A 19,163-nucleotide genomic window follows, 5' to 3' on the forward strand; every position below is an offset into this window, starting at 1 on the left:
GTAGCTCTTCGTTGGGCGAGTCAGTAGAGCTGTGGCCTAGCACTCGGTAGGCCCGAGTTCGAGTCTCCGGCCGGCTGATGAAGAGTTAGAGGAATTTACTTCTGGTGATAGAAATTCATTTCTCGCTATAATGTGGTTCGGATTCCACAATAAGCTGTAGGTCACGTTGCTAAGTAACCAGATGGTTCTTAGCCACGTAAAATAAGTCTAATCCTTCGGGCCAGCCCTGGGAGAGCTGTTAATCAGCTCAGTGGTCTGGTAAAACTAAGGTATACTTACTTACTAGTGGCTTGGGGTTGCGCTACTTGGAGCTCGGACCTCTGAATGGAGAATTACAGGGTCGTAATAAGCTAATTGTGACTTTTACAGGCACGTTGGGGGTTTTGAATGAAGTAAAAATTATCTAGGGAATACGTTGATCTTACAGCATAGTGTTATCTTGATCTAAGTTTTGTATCTTACGCAAATGGTATTCATGCGACACAAGACTATGAGACACACCAAATGTAAACATGTTGAATGTCGTCTTGGAATCCATTAATTACAAAAGATTTGTATTCGTTCGGAGGGACCACCACAGAACGGGCAACGAAATGATAATATATATATATATATATATATATATATATATATATATACTTTTTCTTTTTCAGGTATGTGTTAACAAATTGCTGTATCAAAGATATTCTTTTCTTTCTCTCTCTCTCTCTCTCTCTCTCTCTCTCTCTCTCTCTCTCTCTCTCTCTCTCTCTCTCTCTCTCTCTCACGCACACATATATGTATGCATGTATGTATATATATATATATATATATATATATATATATATATATATATATATATATATATATATATATATATATATATAGAGAGAGAGAGAGAGAGAGAGAAGAGAGAGAGAGAGAGAGAGAGAGAGAGAGAGAACATCTCTGATACAGCAATTTGTTACCGCATGCCTGAAAAAGAAAACGAAAATTGTTGCTATCAACCAGCTGCATTTTCTAGACTCTAGAGTGAAGTTATATATAGTAGGCCAATGCTTATCCCGTCAAAACTGAAGCGAATACTTAAATAATTCTGTGACTGCATATCACCTAAAATTTATAAAGAATATTATGCATTTTTTCTTAAGTAAACGTGAAGTTGATTATGTTCACAAGAAGTAAATGGTTCTTGATTTTAAATGTATCGTTTAAATCCGTCTTCTCTTTTTTTCATGAATAATAATAATAATAATAATAATAATAATAATAATAATAATAATAACAACAATAATAATAATAGTAATAATTATTATTATTATTATTATTATTATTATATTATTATTATATTATTATTATTATTAGTAGTAGTAGTAGTAGTAGTAGTAGTAGCGGTCAAGGTTTCTCGGTGGTTTTTCAGTATAAATAACACCATAGAAGATTTGTTCGTTTTTCTTCACTTTAGAATATGTCCAATAGAGCAAACGTCTTTTTAAATTTAACATTGCAACATTCAAACTGCTATTTGTGCTTTATGAATTGTTATCTTTCGAATTGAGCTTAATTTAACTTATCATGTGTAACGTTATGGTTACATCTGGGCTCCTATGGGCGCCAGAGGAGTTGGAAGACCCTAATCTACTTGGGCGAAAACTCTGAGAAGGGAGGTTGGAAATGAGTGGAGTTTTGTGGAATAAAAGGCACAGAAAAGTTGTTGAACTTTAACAGAGGCCCTTTGCATCGCCTCTCGTTTGGATTATGGCGATGACGGTGATTGTCATGGTCATTCGAAAGAAATGTTTCCTCCTCTTCCGTTATGTGATATATACATGCACACGTACGTATTAGCCATAATCTCTAAGAAGCCTTCATGACCCGATGTGCCCCTGAAAGGATTAAAATCAAATCATTATGTGTCTATGAGAAATAGATCTAAATTACATACCACGCTGACTAGGCTGAATCTGACACTCGCAAATATTTGTCATCATGCTTGGTTGCATGCAAGCAGAAATAGATATGGAGAGACACTGTGCAAACAGGATGGTACCAGGGAGCACGTTAATGTATATTTCCGTTTTGTTCGCGAGCAAACAAGTTATTAATTTGGTACAATTAAGCTAAATGTATGACTAGCCGCTCTTCATATGATTTTTTTTTTTATTCCTAGGATTCCAAACGAGGTTAAATTAAGTAGCCTGCAGTTCGAGTTCGATTAAAGCAAGCTCTGACAAAAAGAGAATAGCGATATTTAACATTTTTTTTTACACAGCTAAATTCTTTATATAAATTTACTAAAAAAATAATGATTACTCGTTGTCAACTGGGGGCACAATGCACATAGACCTAAATTGGTTCCCTTGGTAACGCACATATTCTAAATTTCCCGTTAGAATTTTATTTGGTAATAAAACAAAATCCAGTGTTTATATACCTGCATTTGCACCTAGTATCCTGCAAAAAAACGCTAAACACAGCACAAATCAGATTTATCTACCGTTTTGTTTCGATCAATAGAGTCTTATTTCGTTTTAACGACGTTCGTAAACTATGAGCACAAAAGTATTACTACTTTTATTAGAATTCTTATTGACCTTACTTTGCCCTATTTATTGATTTTGAATGCAAATGCTAATTTTTCTTGTGAATTTCGGTGATTTGTGTTCAGCGGACTAGAATTCAAAGCAAAAGCTTGAAAAAAGAAGAAGACTATTTATCTACTGCAGCATAACTGCGTGTCGAGACGACGCCGCCATTGTTGTTGTGCAAAACGTTTACATGTCGGTATGGCCGCTTGAATCAAGCTTTGAAGAAGGAGAATTAAACGATGCAGTGATATTCACCGTTGAATAAGACAGCAGTAGTGAGTGATTGTTAAAGTTCTTTTATACGTTACAAGATTAAACGTACGCGTACCCCTGCCTCCCTCCGCTGCAAATGCTTCCTCCGGTACCAATTGAAATATTTGAGTAAATTAGGCGATTACCTCTTCATTTGTAATGGGGCAGGCACAACCACATTGACAAATGAACGTGTAATTTATCAGTAGGCAAAGGGTAGCCCAAAACCTGTTTACGTTGCATAATGGGAAGTGCAGGGTAGCCTACCAAATCTGTAGCTTGTGTCCAGTGCCAATGGAGGTCCCTAATGGGAGACAGACATTTTTGGTTAGTGGTAATGGCATAGATTGAAACCCGTGGATGCACAGTAACCTAACCTAACTCTTAGCACAGGACATAAGGTCCTCTGTTACACAACCTGACTGTAGCCTAGGCTTGTCTTCTTAATGGGGTAGGCTGCTCCTTTTCGTTAGACATGGCCTGTTATAATGGATGGTAATTCTATGTATTAGCTCCGCTCCTGTTTTTACCTTTTCAACTGGTTTTTTCTACACTTTTAGCGGTTCTGATGCTGGCGGTGCATGTGTTTGTTGTCGGCCAAATGGAACGTCCCTTCGACGTGTTTAGTACTGGCCCAGGTGCTGTTGGGTACCCATACATTAACAAGTTATTGCATATGCCGGATGGGATATGAACCATTCGAGGAGCCGCTGAAAGTCCGCGGGACCCTACTTTTGGCGCCAAAAAACTGCTATAGAAAACGCGCCCTTTTTAAATAGCTCCCGTTTTGCTTTATGTCGGTAATGAAAAGCGTGTTTTTGGTGGTGTTTCCCGTAGGGAAAGCAACAGAAAAGTTAATAAAACGGTAAGGGGGACCGTGTTGGGAACCGGGGTTTTGGGTGGGGAGAAGCAAACGCTGGGATTTGTGGCGGCCGTAACGTAAAAAGTTCACTAGTTTCTGACCCGCTAGTCTGCATACAAACATTTGTCCCTTTATGCAACAAACATAAGGTTGACCCGCTAGTCTGCATACAAACGTTTGTCCCGCTATGCAACAAACATAAGGTTGACCCGCTAGTCTGCATACAACCCAAGGTTGTCCTATTTTCTGCTAGTCTGCATACAAACGTTTGTCCCTTTATGCAACAAACATAAGGTTGACCCGCTAGTCTGCATACAAACGTTTGTCCCTTTATGCAACAAACATAAGGTTGACCCGCTAGTCTGCATACAAACGTTTGTCCCTTTATGGGTTGACCCGCTAGTCTGCATACAAACGTTTGCTTTATGCAACAAACATGTTGACCCGCTAGTCTGCTACAAACGTTTGTCCCTGCAACAAACATAAGGTTGACCCGCTAGTCTGCATACAAACGTTTGTCCCGCTATGCAAACATAAGGTTGACCCGCTAGTCTGCATACAAAAGGTTGCCCTGCTAGGCTACAAACATGAGGCTGACCCACTAAACTACAGAAGCGAAAGTCGGGTTTCCTGCTTGCCGAAACGTACAGTGTTCGCTATTTTCTGACCCGCTAGTCTGCATACAAAAGGTTGTCCCGCTAGGCTACTACCGTAAGACTGACCCGCCAAAGTACATACGTGATGCTGACCCGCTAAGCTACGTACATGAGGCTGACCCGCTACACTGCATGTGTGAGGCTGACCCTACCTACATCAGGGTGGACGGAAAACGCTAGCCTAGGCTACCTGTAGCCTACATAAGAAACCTCTGTTAGGCTGTTCCCTACCTCCCTACCTACATTAGAATGGGCGTAAATTTTGTAACGTTGATTTTTTTAACATATCTGGTCTCAGATCGGGGTGGCGGAACGGCGCTGTGCGCCTTATCCGCATTTTTAATGATTCTTGGCAGGCACGTATGCTCTGGCAATCGGTAATATCTGTATTCACTGTAGCCATGGGTTACAAAAAACAACTGCACACTAGGGTCAGTTCCAAAACCCTACCTAACCTAGCAGCAAAACAAATGTTTACATTTGTTTTGCTGCTAGGCAGGTAAATGCTGTGCTTACCTTATTCAAAGTCGCTGCTGTACAACCACGTAGGTTACGTAGATAACAGTATCAGCTCCGCAGGTCCTAAATCCAAAAAGGCCCGAAATGGACACGGAACACATTCTAGGTATCGCTTCTGGGAACAAAATAAAATCGTGACTTTCCATCGCGGCGGTTCGAGAAAGAAAGAAAGCGTGGTTCTGGTGTTGGCCAAGGCCTATGAATCATATCGTTAGAATGCATTATGATTGGTTCAAAGTATTTAATCCGTAAGGCCTAGGGCATGACCTGGGTCAGCCTGAGATACGATTGGATGGAATTAAATTTCCCGCGGTACGGCCGGGGTGCCGTGCGGCAGCAGCCTTAGGAACTACGGGTTGAGAGAAGCGCCGCACTTCAGCCATCTGACTAACTACAGGAGAGCGCTGCTCCGTGACACCATTCACGTCAACTTGGTACTTAGAAAAAGTTACACTCCGCTGAAAAAATTGTCCCGAAAGAAAAAGTTACGCTCCGCTTAAAAAATTGTCGTTCGGGAAAATCAAGCAAACTGGTCAAGTAAGGTACTTTTTGGGTAGAATCAGGCCCGCTGAACAGGTTTTATTCTATGCAATTTTTCATTTGGAGTCATTGTTAATGAGCTACGCGGGCGTCCCTAGGATATGTAAACTACCCCATTCGAAACAGACATATCCGTGCTCTGTCTTGTGAAGATCACGTATGGAAACCCCTTGTTGGATGGACTTCAGGGGTAAATTACAGGTTAATTACACTTGAGCGCCAAAAATTAAAGGTAAATTCATAATAAGCAACCAAAAAACTGTAGAAAAGGTTGTTAGAAGGCAGTCGCCACCGCAGAGCTACTATATAGTTCTACTGGATCAGGTAACAGGCTATGCAGATGGAGGGGACATAGTTTGGTAATTCTAAATACCAGCTCCGCGCCGGTTTTTACCCTGGAAACTGGTTTTTTCTACACTTTTAGGGCTTCTGATACTGCTGGAGAGTTTTGTTTGTTTTCGGCCAACTGTTATTTGCTCCCTAACTCTACTCATCATTTAGGGGGACCATGGGAATTCGGGGTTTTGGGTGGGGGAGAACACAGAAATGGAGCGGACTTGTTTACGTTGGGGAGGCACCCTCTGGAGGGCAAAAACAAGAGGGAGCCATTCGCCAACAGGAGGGCATTAAATGCATTTTGCTGTGTTTAGTACTGGCATTGGGGGGGATGGAATGTCCCTTCGCCGTGTTTAGTACTGGCCGGGGGTGGAGGTACCCATACATTAACAAGTTATTGCACTTGCCTGACGGGATATGAACCGTTCCAAACAGACGTACCCTTTGTTGGATGGACTTCAGGGGTTAATTACATTCGTGTGGCAAAAATTGAAGCTAATCTATAATTAGCAACCAAAAAACTATAGAAAAAGTCAAGTTTAGAAGGAAATTGCCGCCACGGAGCTACTACGTAGAACTACCCATGGTTTATTTGTGAGGGTCCAGGGTGGGCGAAGCCCCTCTATCCAGGTAAGAGAATGGCATCCAAGGTTAGGTTATGTAAAGATATGTCTGCTTAGGGGTAGATCTAAGTAGTAGCTCCATGGCGGTGTTTTCCTTCTAACAACTTTTTCTACAGTTTTTTGGTTGCTAATTATGGATTTACCTTCAATTTTTGTCACACGATTGTAATTAACCTGCAATTAACCACAGAACTTCTTCCAACAAGGTAGGGGACCCGATGGGAAAGCGGGGTCATGGGTGGGGTATACCACCGGGACAGGTGATTTGCTTCCTCCATCCACCAAGACAACGGCACCTTTACATCAATATGCTGGAACTCAAGGCAGCCTTCCTGGCTCTCCAAGAGTTCCAGGATCGAGTGACGGGACGCTCCGTGGTACTAGTGAGCGACAATACCACAGTATTGGCACACGTCAACAAGCAGGGGCGGGGTGGGGGCTTTAGTTTCCCTCCTGCTTCACCAGTTGACAATGCAGGTGCACGAGTGGGTGCTGGCTCACTCGGTAGAGCTGTCACCCAGGTACATTCCAGGCAAGAGGAATGTAGTGGCAGACAAGCTCAGCCGCCAGAATCAGGTGATCAGAACAGAGTGGTCCCTTCACCCAGAAGTCATGGGAAGGTTGTTGGACCTATGTGGGGGCATCCAGTCATCAAGTCTGTGCACCACCCGGCACAACAGAAAACTGCAGGTCTTCTGCTCAGTCGTGCTGGACCCATGGGCCACTGCGGAGGATGCATTCCAACATCCATGGGACAATCTCGACATCTAAGCCTTTCCTCCATTCTGTCTGATTTGCAGAGTGATCAACCAAGTGATGATCACTCCGAATCTCAGAATGATACTGGGGACAGTCATTTGGATCCCGACCCTCTAGCTCTCCTTTCCGACGCACTGAGCACACACACACACACACACACACACACACACACACACACACACACACACACACACACACAGAGCCCAACCTGCTGTGTCAACCCAAAATCAAGCGGTATCACCTGGCAGTGCAGTCCCTGTGTCTTCACAGCTGGAGGTTATCCACCATCTCCTGCAAATGAGAGGCTTTTTGTGTCGCATAGTAACGGAGATGGCTGGATACCTCAGACGATCATCCTCAGTGGTATACCAGGGAAAGTGGTCCGTTTTCTGTGGTTGGTGTCGTGGACGGGATATCTCTCTGATCAGAGTTACTGTTCAGCCGGTGGCGGACTTCCTCGTCTTTCTTCGCCAAGAGAAGCTTCTCCGTTTCAGCTGTAAAAGGCTATCCGGCTGCACTCAGCCTAGTCTTGCAACTGAAAGAGGTAGATATCTCATCCTTTGAGATATCTCTATTGATGAGGAGCTTCGAGAGGTCTTGCCCACCCAGGGACCTCAGGCCCCCTGCGTAGGATGTGACTCTTGTTCTAAGGAGCCTGACTCGTGCACCATACGAGCCTTTACAAGAGTTGTCAGACCGAAATCTGACCCACAAGACTGTCTTCTAGCTTGCCCTGGCATCAGCGAAGAGAGTTGGCAAACTTCACAGACTTTCCTTTGATGTTAAACACTTGAGGGGATGGGGATCGGTTACACTCGATTTCGTCCTGGTCTTCATAGCGAAGACTCAGAATCCATCAGTCCCAGACGCTCGGTTTGAGTCCTTCACAATCCCCTCCCTAGAGGACTATGTTGGTAATGACCCAGACGAGATGCTTCTGTGTCCTGTTAGAGTGTTGCTGCTCTAGCTGAAGAGGACTCGCCGTCTCCGGCCTGAGTGTCGATGGCCCTTCGTTAGTGCTGGCTTGACCAAGAAAGAAGTGTCCAAGAACACAATCTCTTTCTGGCTTCATGAGATGATAAGGAGAGCATATTCTGCTGCTGGAGAAGACGACACTGGTACGCTTCGTCCTAGAGCTCATGAAGTCCACAGCATTTGTCCATCCCTCGCATTCCGGAAGGACCTGTCAGTCCCACGTGTTTTGAAGGCGGTGGTGTGGTCTCAACAGACCACCTTCACTTCCTTCTACCTTTGGGATGTTGCCCACAAGTCCTTGGACACTTTTTCCTTGGGTCCTGTGGTGGCTGCTCAACAAGTTGTGTAGCTTACCCGGCTCTTCTAACGGGACAGGTTGCTTCTCGCCTAAGATATATGGTTGTGATTGGGAGAATGAATGTGGAGTGACTGGCCTCTCTTCCTCCTCATCTCGACTCTCTTCCTGCAGGCAGATAGCAGACATGCCATTACATGCTGGGTGTGGCAGTCGATGCAGGTAAGCACTCAACTAGAGCTTCCATTTTATTTCCTTTCAGGATCATAGAAGCAACCCCACATCTTCCTCTAGCAAGGGGAGGAAGGAGACCATGGCAATAAGACAAACCCAATGCTTGTATTTGCCTTAATGTCACTGACTATCAGAGTTCTTCCTAGCCTACTTTGCATGAACTGACATTTCCTCATTCATGCAGAGGAACCCAGAAGTCTGTCTTAATGTCTCGCGTTTCTTACAACCCGATCATTTTTGTCAGAGGTAGTTTTCCCTTCCTCGCTCTATCGACCAGTAAAGGAATACAAGGTGTGGCGAACTCCAGTCAGTTCGTAGAGACTCACTCAGACTTCTCCTTCCAACCAGTGAGTCTTCCTAATGTAAAGGACCAGCGGTTTGTATATCATGTCGGAACCAATCATTATTTTTAAAGTAAATTGTATTTTTCGTAACTATACAAACCGGAGGTCCTTTACATTACATTTCATGCCCACCTCATGCCACCCCTCAATCTGACACCTGGGCGGAAAGGCAAATTGGAATGTTTACATCCGGGCAGGCGGTACTTCCGCCTCCCAGACGGTAGTTAACTGCCTAACCACCTTGTTCGAAAGTTCAATGGCTGTTTCCAGCTTTGCTGAAAGTAACTCCTAATGTAAAGGACCTCAAGTTTGTATCGTTAGGAAAAATACAGTTTACTTTAAAAAAATTGTGATTTTGCCCGGGCTACTTGCGAGCAGCCGACGTAGTTTTGCCCTAAAAGTAATTCTTGCATCTTATGCCATTCCTTTAGTCTAAATTTTACATTGGTGGAGTTTACCCATAGACTGTTCGCAAGCTGTCATATAATTGCCATAAAAGTAATTCATGAATGTTTTGTCATTCCTTTAGGCCAAAGATTTGCATTGTATGTTTGTTTACCGAACCTAGTATACTTGCTAGCCGTTGGTAAATAATATTACCTTAACCCTCACATTTTCTTTTGCAGAGAATTGAAAGTGTAAGGGCAGAAAGTAGAAAGGAGAGAAGGGTGCTTAATACTCAGCTCCTAGATTATATAGCAAGCTTCCTCTTTAGCTGAGGCAGCTTGAGGATGTGAAGTCTTTCAAAGGAACTTTAAACTTTTTTGTTTATTAATTCTGTGATATGGAATATCAAACAGTGAATGTGGAACATGCAGTGTGATGACGCATGCTCAGGGCAATACATCTGATGAATAAGTGCGCCCATGGGCGGCAACTGTAGCAGACAGCCAGGCACGTACAAAGCTGACGTAACCTTTTTCTCTCCTTCTACTAGCCCTATGTGTTTGTCCACTTGCTTCCGTGCCTGGCTTCCTAGCATCCCCATATCATCGCCAGTCTTGTGTCTGGGTTAACAGAAAATTAACCTTGCAAAGTGAGTTTGTTCTGACATGATATACAAACCATCAGTCCTTTTCATTAGGAATTACTTACGGTGAAGCTGGACACTGCTGTTGAACTCTTGAACAAGGTAGTTAGGCAGTAACAGTTTGCTTTCATAGGCTGTCGTTCCCCTGCGTCTGTGTCTTGGGTTTGACAGCCAAGGAATTATTTAGAGGGGCGTAACCGAGTGGTATTGATTCTCCTCCAGTAACCCTTTGTTTAGATACTGAAGGCATTCCTCCTGTTTTCACCACCTGCACTATGGAGAGTTGGGGATTGCGGGCATCGTTGGTAAGTTTTGCTTCCACGACCCCCTTGGTGGACTTACTTCCTTCCTTCTCTCTCCCTGTAGGTTCTTCTTTTATCTCTCCTTCAGGAGAGATCTCTCTCCTTCGCCCTCTTCTCTTGCTTGTTGGGCAAAGACCACAAGGGTGGGGGCACAGACAGTCAGGCCACCTCTTCTCAGGGGCCTCCTCTCACCGCGTAGGGCAGTTCCTCTCGGAGCAAGAGGAGTCTCCCTCTACCAACTATCTTTGCTTTTTCTTTCAGGTTGACAGTGAGCATCGTAGGCACAGTAGTTGTCTGGATATCTTGAGTTGGGATATCTTTGCCTGAAGGAGTCCCGACGTTCATACAGTACAGTGTTTGCTTCAGGATTGACCACAGTACCTGGTTGGAATGGCATAGATTCACATTGGGATCGCTTCCGACTCTGTTCCTGCCAATGTGGATCAGTTGCTCTCATTGCTGGCCTTCATGTATGCTGTGGCACTGCCTCTGGTGTATCTGTGGTCTGTCTGCTCCTGCTGTGTTTCCTGTGTTATTGCTCCTGTTGACTCAGCGACAAGTCTCTGGGCAGCTCCTCCTGGTCTCCTGCCTCAGCCATCCTGATCACTCCTGTCGCTGCAGGTGACGTTCATGTGAGGTTCCCGGCCATTGCTGTAGCTCCTGCCTTCCAAGCTGCTTCCGTAGCTCCTGAATTGGCTGTCCTGCTCATGCCTGCTGCTTCTCCTGGTGGTCGTGTCCTGGGCCGCTTCCATTGTGATCCTGCCCAGCTGGCCTGGAGGTTACGATGTTTCGTGTCCACCATCCTGTAGAAGAAGTCAGAGTGAAGGAAGTAGCCCTGTGGAGGTAGCCACCGTCTTCTTGAACTTGGCTTCGATTTCGTCTTCTGCTGCCTCTTCCCTTCCTCTCCCAAGGTTCAAGGGGGGTCCTGGGAAACCGGATAGACCTCCGTCGGCCGAAGGAGAGGAAGGTTGCTTCTTCCCCCTTGAAGTCCTTTGGACGTCTAGGGACTGCCTCCTTCCGAGGAACCAGTGGGTCTCTTGTTGGCTCTTCCCAACCTTCAGGTTCAGGAACTGATTCGCAGAACCCTGGGTTTTGTGTTTTGGGAGCTGCGGTCGTGCAGGCCTAGGTTTGCGCTCCTGTTCCCAGCCTCTAAGATAGGTGCGGCTTCAGGCACTTGTTCGCGAGCCACTCCGAGTGCTCGAGATTCTGTGGAATATCAAGTATCCCAGTCTGGTCTGGAGAGTACTCTCCCTGACCCAGTTTGGGAGCAGCACAAGAGAAAAAGCCGAGGCACCCAGGTGTCTCAGCTTTTCCTGCCAGCAATACAAGCGCTCCCCGAGTGCTTACCAGTGCTCGGTAGGGTTCCCAGCCTGTTGTCTCGATCCTGTCGGTGTGAACACCAGAAGAAGTAGGGAAGAGGTTCCTTCAGGAGTCCTGCAGGACTTCTAAGGGACTGCCTTTCTTCTGGGAGGCAAGTTTCTCTCATTGGCTCTTCCCACCCTCAGACAGGAACCGATTCACATTCTCCTCTGGGGTCTCACGTTTCAATTGCGATCGGCTTGGCTTGCTTGCCCCACCCAGCTCCTGGTCGCGTTCATGAGACTGGCTCAGCTTGCCCCGCTTGCCTCCCAGTCCACTGCTTACCACCCAGTCTGGATCGTGTTCGCATGATCAGCTCAGCTCGGCCCCGCTCAGTTTTTCTGAATCGGGTTCTCGGCACTTTTCGCGTAAACTTTCTGCTCTTCCCAGGAAAGCGATTTGCCACAGCACAAGCGCTCTTCTTCCCCTGTTTGGGAGTAATCTTCTTTGGTTGATTATCGCTCACAGTCCGCCTCTCCTGCTGGTCTTACTGGCAGGACAGGTAGGGGTACTCTTTCTCCTCGCCTGTTCTCTTTTCCTCTCGCTTCTTCCGGGGCAGCAAGACGGACAGAGAGAGCTCTGATGAATTTGTCTTTCTTCAGAGTTTGGCTGCCTGTTGTGCTTTGTGTTGGTCCCCCAATTGTCTCATAGTACAACCAGGTAGCCGAGGAGGGTTTCTTGGGATCTGTCAAGGTCTCCCTCCAGGTAAAGAGGTACAGGAGTGTCACGCTTCAGAAGCAGCAAGGGTCTTTCTCTTCAAGTTGTCATCGCCCTCGTTTTCTTGGAGAACTTCGCACCGATTCGTCAGTGCGAGGATTCCCGTAACAGGACCGTGGCTCCCCCAATGAATAATCTTCATCACTCGCAACCCTTGCAGTTCCCGAAGGGGCCAAGAGTTTCAGGGGCTCAGCGGTCCGTGCTTGCGAGAGTTTTCTCAACCAGATGAATACTGTTCTTCAGACAAGGAGTTCATTCAGGTCCAGACACCAAGCTCCTCCCCTGCCTCAACAGAATACAAATTCTTCTTTCCTCGGATTGGTCTTGCCGACTGCAGGTTGTTCTGACAGATTGGTCTTGCCGACTGCAGGTTGTTCTGACTCTGCTTCATCCTGACTGGGTTCTCTCTCTCTGCTTCTCCTCGCTGTGAAGGGTATTCTCTTCCACAACGAGGGACGGCAATCTTGGAGGACACCTGGTTTCCTCCAGACATTCTCCTGATGGATCCACGATCCTTCACTGTTAGGCTTTCTCTTCTCGGATACGACCATTCCTGGAGAGAACCCTGCCTTCTGGAGACTGGTCCTGTCTCAGGGTGGGTCTTCCTACACCAGGCAGCAATCTGTGGGCAATTCTGGTGCGGAGAAGAAGGACTGTGTCCTAATTCGGATCTCCTTTTTTGCAAGTCCCAAGTTGGCTCGAACCCTAGGAACGAACCTTTACTCAGTTCTGCCTTTCTCTTTCAGAGATTTGCCAGATGCTGCAGTAATCAAGGTTCGTACCAGGGCACTGCCTTGTCCTTCGGACAGGGGCCAAGACCTTTGGGTCTTAGTCATCTCGGCTCGACCTTAAGTTCAAGCCAGCCCTCCTCAACTCTTAAGAAGTACCAGTCTTAAGAGGAAGATCACGGAAACACATTGCCGTCTTCTTCCCTTCTGGGAAAGCGCGCATGTGTTTTCTTTCCGCCCTCTTTTCCATGTGGAGGGAGGGCAGAAGGGAAGAGAGAAAGAAGTACCGACCGGGCAGTTCTCCTACTGCGGATGCCTGGATGAAATGATACTTGTCGAGTCTGTGGACCTGGCAGCAACATCACCGAGACCTGGGAATGGATTCCTTCAGAAGCATCTATTTCCCTTGGGTCTTGGCGATTCTTTTCATCAAACTACCATTCCGCTTCCTCTCCCGTGCTCTCAATTCGGGAAATGCCAGCCCAGCTAGAGCTAGTCGTCTTGGTATCCTGTCATCTTGCAGAAGCTTCCCCATGGTGGAGAAAAAAGGAGGTCTGCTTCCAGTCCTCCATCCTTCTTTCCTCACGGCTGTGTGAAGTAAACTTTGAAATTTTACTTAGCAAGGAAAAACTGCAAAGAAAATAGGCTAGGAGTAATTTGCACATGGTAAGTACATATGTTGCCTGCATAATGAAACATGCAGAATGACTCTCAAGTATTCCAAGTACATATCAAAAGCATATAAAGCAAGAAAAATCAATGGAAAGAAGACAAGACACAGAATATAGGATTGTGAGCAGGTAGTGGGGAGACACAACGCCAGCAATGGCGCAACTAGAGGCGTTCATGGTAAAGAGCAGATTGCAAGCTGCAAAATATCCCAGAGAATGGTAGCTTGCCCCTACTCAAGGATGCACAAAAGAACTGATCTTTTCTTAGTTTTGCTTCATGCACCTGAATGCATCCGACACAGTTAAGTGGCTATTTTTATGATGAAAGGGTTTGTGGTTACATTGTTCACGTTATTGTACTTTGTTTTTGACATTCTGTAATCTTTTCTTGGGTTCCCATGTGTGAAGTTATAGTCAAACATACATTTCATTTGTTAGCTTATTAGTTTACTACGATGTAATTTAATCAAATCACTGTGTACTCATAGGTTGACCAAAAGGTTTCTTTCACAAATGAGGGGTAAAAATTAGGACAAGAAAAAAAAAACCACTTTGGTAAAGCTTGACACTATTGAAGGATAAACCAAATAGGCAGTCCCCAGCTTAGGGTGGGGATTCCATTCCAGCAGCAAGCTGTAATTTGATTTCCGCCGGAAGTCAATGCGTACTAATTAACAGTGCTTATGGTGCCATAACTAGATACTTATTCTTGTTGCAAGTGCCATTAATGGCACTGAGGCTGCTGTAACTAGATATCTATTCTTGATAAATGTACTGTATTTGAAAAAGGGCCGTAAGATCAGAACGCTGTAAGTTGGTGCCGCTGTGACTCGGGGACACCCTTATATTGAAAACTGTTAAAGATATAAAGCGATGGGGTTGGCAGGTGATTGGATATTTCATTTTTGGTGGTGGCATTTTTTTATTACAGATTAGGGAATTCATTAACCTGCCTTACAGTTAGCCTAAATGCGTTCATGCAAGAAATTCTTGTTTTGGTTTCACAGATGAGCCAGTGCAACCAAAACTTTCATGGGTCAGTAGTAGCAATGTTAAGCTACCACACTACTCACATACGGATTCAGTGTTGTTCAAGAAATGGATGATTTAGCGTGTTTTCAAGACATGATGCTAATATCTGCTTTATTTTTATTTACCGCTACAATATGAAAAGTCTCAGTGCTGTTCTTCTGGCTGTTCTTTTATACATAAATATGCTGTACTGTATATGACTGTACTAGAAGTTTGTAAACTGTTGCTTTTTAGTTTTCTGAAAAGAAATCTGTTGTGCCGGCTTTGTCTGTCCGTCCACACTTTTTTCTGTCCGCCTTCAGATCTTAAAGACTACTGAGGTTAGAGGGCTGCAAATTGGTATGTTGATCATCCACCCTCCAATCATCAAACATAGCAAATTGCAGTCCTCTAGTCTCAGTAGTTTTTATTTTATTTAAGGGTAAAGTTAGCTGTAATCGTGCTTCTGGCAACGCAACAACACAGGCCACCACGGCCAGCTTAGAGTTTTATGGGCCATGGCTCATACATCATTACAGAATACCAAGATCACCGAACGATAGATTTATTTTCGGTGGCCTTGATTATACGCTGTACGGAAAACTCGATTGCGTCAAAGAAACTTCGGCTAATTTTTTACTCGTTCCAACTCTCATGTAAGGCCTTAAAAACTAATTTATTATAACTACATAGATTATACTTAAAAAGTTCTTCTAATATTAGTATTAGTGATATTATGCAGCATTACAGGGTCATACATTATTTTCATATTGTCTTTTTGTTTAAGCCTTATCAGTTTTACAAGACATGCACAGGGCTTCTAAGTACTGTGTTATACTGTGGACTAGTTAAATCTTCGTTACGAGCATCATTTGATGTATAATTTCATTTGGAGTGCCTGCTTGGTTGTAAATAATTAATGAACAATATTGAAAATCTGGTTCTAATTTTCTCTTTCTTATTTTCAGACCAAACATGGCACTGCCGCCATATTTGATACCGGGAAGCCCCTGGGCCTACATGGCCCAGCAGCAGGCTCAGCTTGCTGCTGCCCAGGCCCAGGCGGCACATGCCCAGATGCATGCCCATTTTCAAGCTCAGGCACAAGCGCAGGCTCAAGCTCAGTCAATCCCACGTTCACAAGCGGGCCCACCCCCAGTTGAAAATGTCTCTCTCGAGAAAATGCAAGAGAAGGCACGCAGGTAATGTATTTAGTATGTCTGTCTCTTAAAGGTAGCTAATTTTTGTGTTATTGTGTCATTTTGTTGTATGTGTATACTTTCCCATCTTGTTTCTCATTGAATTTCGTTTTATACTTATTTGGATAAAGCAGATTATTTTATTTTTTTCATATTTGAGAACCAAATCAAACTGTTTCCCTGTATTAAATTTCTTCTATTGTTGTTTTGGTCAGGTAGATTACCGTTTAGGTCTGTACAGTCAAATTCTCTTAAAGCTAAAAATACGGTTGCTGGTTTTGTAAAAGTGTGTTGATAATAACTTTAAATCTGGTAGTGTGGATATGTTTAATAATGGATGTTTCTTGCCAATGTTTAAACCCAATTTAGCTACTTTATGGCAGTGCTATAAAAAGGCTTTATTCTGTGGTAGGTGGCAGCAACTTCACAACAAGAAATATGCTGAGAAAAGGAAGTTTGGGTTTGTTGATGTACAGAAAGAAGAAATGCCACCTGAACACATTCGTAAAATCATCAGAGATCATGGAGACATGTCCAGTAGAAAGTATCGTCACGACAAACGTGTATACCTTGGTGCACTGAAGTTCATGCCCCATGCTGTTCTTAAACTTTTGGAGAACATGCCTATGCCTTGGGAACAGATCAGAGATGTGCAGGTAATTATTTTATTGACTAATTTTGTAAGTCAGCATTTTGCCATTTTCATATTCAGCCCTCAATATTACATATAAGCTATGATAACAAAAGAGGGGGGAATTAAAAAATTATTCTTTTTCTATACTGGCATTGCCTGTGGCAAAGCGACCTTTCTTAGGGCGTTTTGGTAGCTGCAGTGCAATGAAGTTAAAAAGTATATCTTTTTTTAAAATAGACTGTCCTTAGACCACCTGTACTGTAGATAATGGTTATGATTGCCTTCTTTTTCTAGTACATTGTTACTGAGATCACTTTTTATGGTATTAGGTGAGTTTGTTATTTGTAAGTAGTTAAACTCAGCAAAAACTCATAACTCCCATTGGGCTGGTGAGTAAACTTTTTTCAGTGTCATGTCTCATCATATGAAATTGTGTCTACTGTAAATATGTGTCGTTCAAGATCAAGTTTTAAGTAATCAGTTCTTTGTGTCCTATTCTATCTGGTCAGGATCAAGTTGAAGGATTGCTTATGTTGTGTCTTACTCTTTGCTGGTTTTTAAAAATTGTTTGCACAGTATATACATGATGCAGTAAACCCTTGTGATAATAATATTATTCAGAAGATGAAACCAATTCATATGGAATAAACTCACAGGGGCCTGTCACAACTCCATGAATCAATGCAGATTCTTTCAAACTCTAAACAATAAGGATTCAACACCAGCAATTGAAGTATGGGAAACGAATATAAAAATAAACTCTCACAACACTACAACACATTTATTCACAACCTTATATACAAAAAACAATGTTGCTTCCCCCTTTCTTTCATTCAGCATGACACAACAAAATAAATCAAAGCAGTTATAGATAGAGGAAACAGGTTGGAAGGTAGACCAATTATATAAAACTTAAATGGTGAGTTATCCTTCATAACTGGGGTTCAACTGAAGAGATGATACTGGCTTGATGACTTCAGGCTTGAAGACGACACAGAAGGGAGGCTGGAGTTTCAGGTGACACAGTGGCTTCAGGTTCGAAGATGTCACAGAAAGGTGGCTGGGAATTCAGCAGAGATGTTTCTGGCACAGTGACCACAGGTTATAAGACGTCCCAAAAGGGGTGTCTTCAGGATGGGGCAGCAAATGTTGTTTCTCCAAGAATCCAGAGATTGTGCAGATGGAGGGCAGGAAGGGCTGGCGACTCCTCACTGCTACAGGCAGGAAGGGCTGACTACTACTCGTCGTGACAGGCAGGAATTGAAACCTCACAAACACAGGAAGCAGTTACTTCTTGGAAAAGAGATATTTCTTTTGTATATTTCTTCCACATTGTTGCATCTACCCATGACGGGGCCATTGACTTGAAATTCAAGCTTCCAAAGAATATGGTGTTCATTAGGAAGGAGTAAGAGGAGGTAAAGGGAAATACATTAAGAAGAGATCCCACTTATTAAAAAGAAAAAATAAATTAATAAATAGATAAAAATGTATTAAAATTCAAGGAGGATATTATTAGGGTAGTAATGCACTGCATCTTCGCTTGAACTTCTGAAGTTCCAAATACACAACATTTTCTGGGCGTCTGTTTCACAGTCCAGTGGTGTGAGGTATAAAGGTCCTATGGAACTGAGAAGTTCGACAGCGAGGCACGTTTACTCCATATTGGTGCTGCTGTTCAGTGAATCTAGTTGCTCTTGGCAGGTAAAGGGGATCAGGGATCAGTCATGATTTCAGGTGTGAAATACAACTTATGAAAAAGTAACAAACGAGAGACCATCTGTCGATGGTCCAAGTCATAACTGCTACTATTAGGAAACAGAAACCTACTGCTACGAACCACTCTAGCTAAAAGAGGTAAATCTCTGGCAGAAGCAGACATCCACACCAGAGAACAGTATTCTAGTAAAGGAAGCACAAACGCCCTAAAACAAGTTGCATTGATTTTATCAGTTAATAAATATATGAGGCCTTACAAACAATACCCAAGTTTCGTGCACCGTTTGCTGAAACTTTCAATAGATGTTGCTCAAAAGTAAGATGTGGTCAAAAGTTACACCTAGGATAGTTAAAGCTTCAGACTCATTCAACAAAGTCCCATCGACCTGAAGAAGGGGACCATGGGGTGGAAAATCTGTACAAGATCTGCTAATTAATAGTGTTTTCGTTTTACTGGAGTTCAGCACCTTACCCCACCAACTACTTCATTCACTGATCCAGTCCATGTCCAGATTGAGGCTGAGGGCAGCTTCATTTCTCATAAGTGGAGACTACTACTACACCCACAAGTGTTGCATACTGAACAGTTTTGTTTTGAAGGCCAACAACCATATCACTTTTATACGCCAAAAATAATAGTTGACCAAGAACACTACTCTGTGAAACTCTGGACACAATAGGTCTTGGTTCACTAAAGATCTCATCATCAGCAACTCGCTGCTGCCTAACAGTAAGGAATTCTTGAAGTTATCCTGAAACGTATCTACCCACTCCAAGATTCTGAAGTTTATAAATAAGTGCCTTATGAATTACTAAATCGAAAGCAGCCCT

General features: G+C 43.7%; 1 protein-coding gene across 1 annotated transcript in view; it reads left to right on the top strand.

Moving 5' to 3' along the window:
* The first annotated feature begins 2,683 nt into the window (after positions 1-2,683).
* The window catches only part of Prp8 (pre-mRNA processing factor 8), a 30,943-nt gene continuing 14,463 nt past the window's right edge, over positions 2,684-19,163 (top strand). The window contains exons 1-3 of the mRNA XM_067090927.1: positions 2,684-2,842; positions 15,749-15,982; positions 16,392-16,635. Coding sequence (XP_066947028.1) covers positions 15,756-15,982; positions 16,392-16,635 — 471 coding nt within the window. The 5' untranslated portion in view covers positions 2,684-2,842; positions 15,749-15,755. The remainder of the gene's footprint in view (positions 2,843-15,748; positions 15,983-16,391; positions 16,636-19,163) is intronic.

This window comes from Macrobrachium rosenbergii, chromosome 4 (assembly GCF_040412425.1).
Source record: "Macrobrachium rosenbergii isolate ZJJX-2024 chromosome 4, ASM4041242v1, whole genome shotgun sequence".
Lineage (NCBI taxonomy): Eukaryota > Metazoa > Arthropoda > Malacostraca > Decapoda > Palaemonidae > Macrobrachium > Macrobrachium rosenbergii.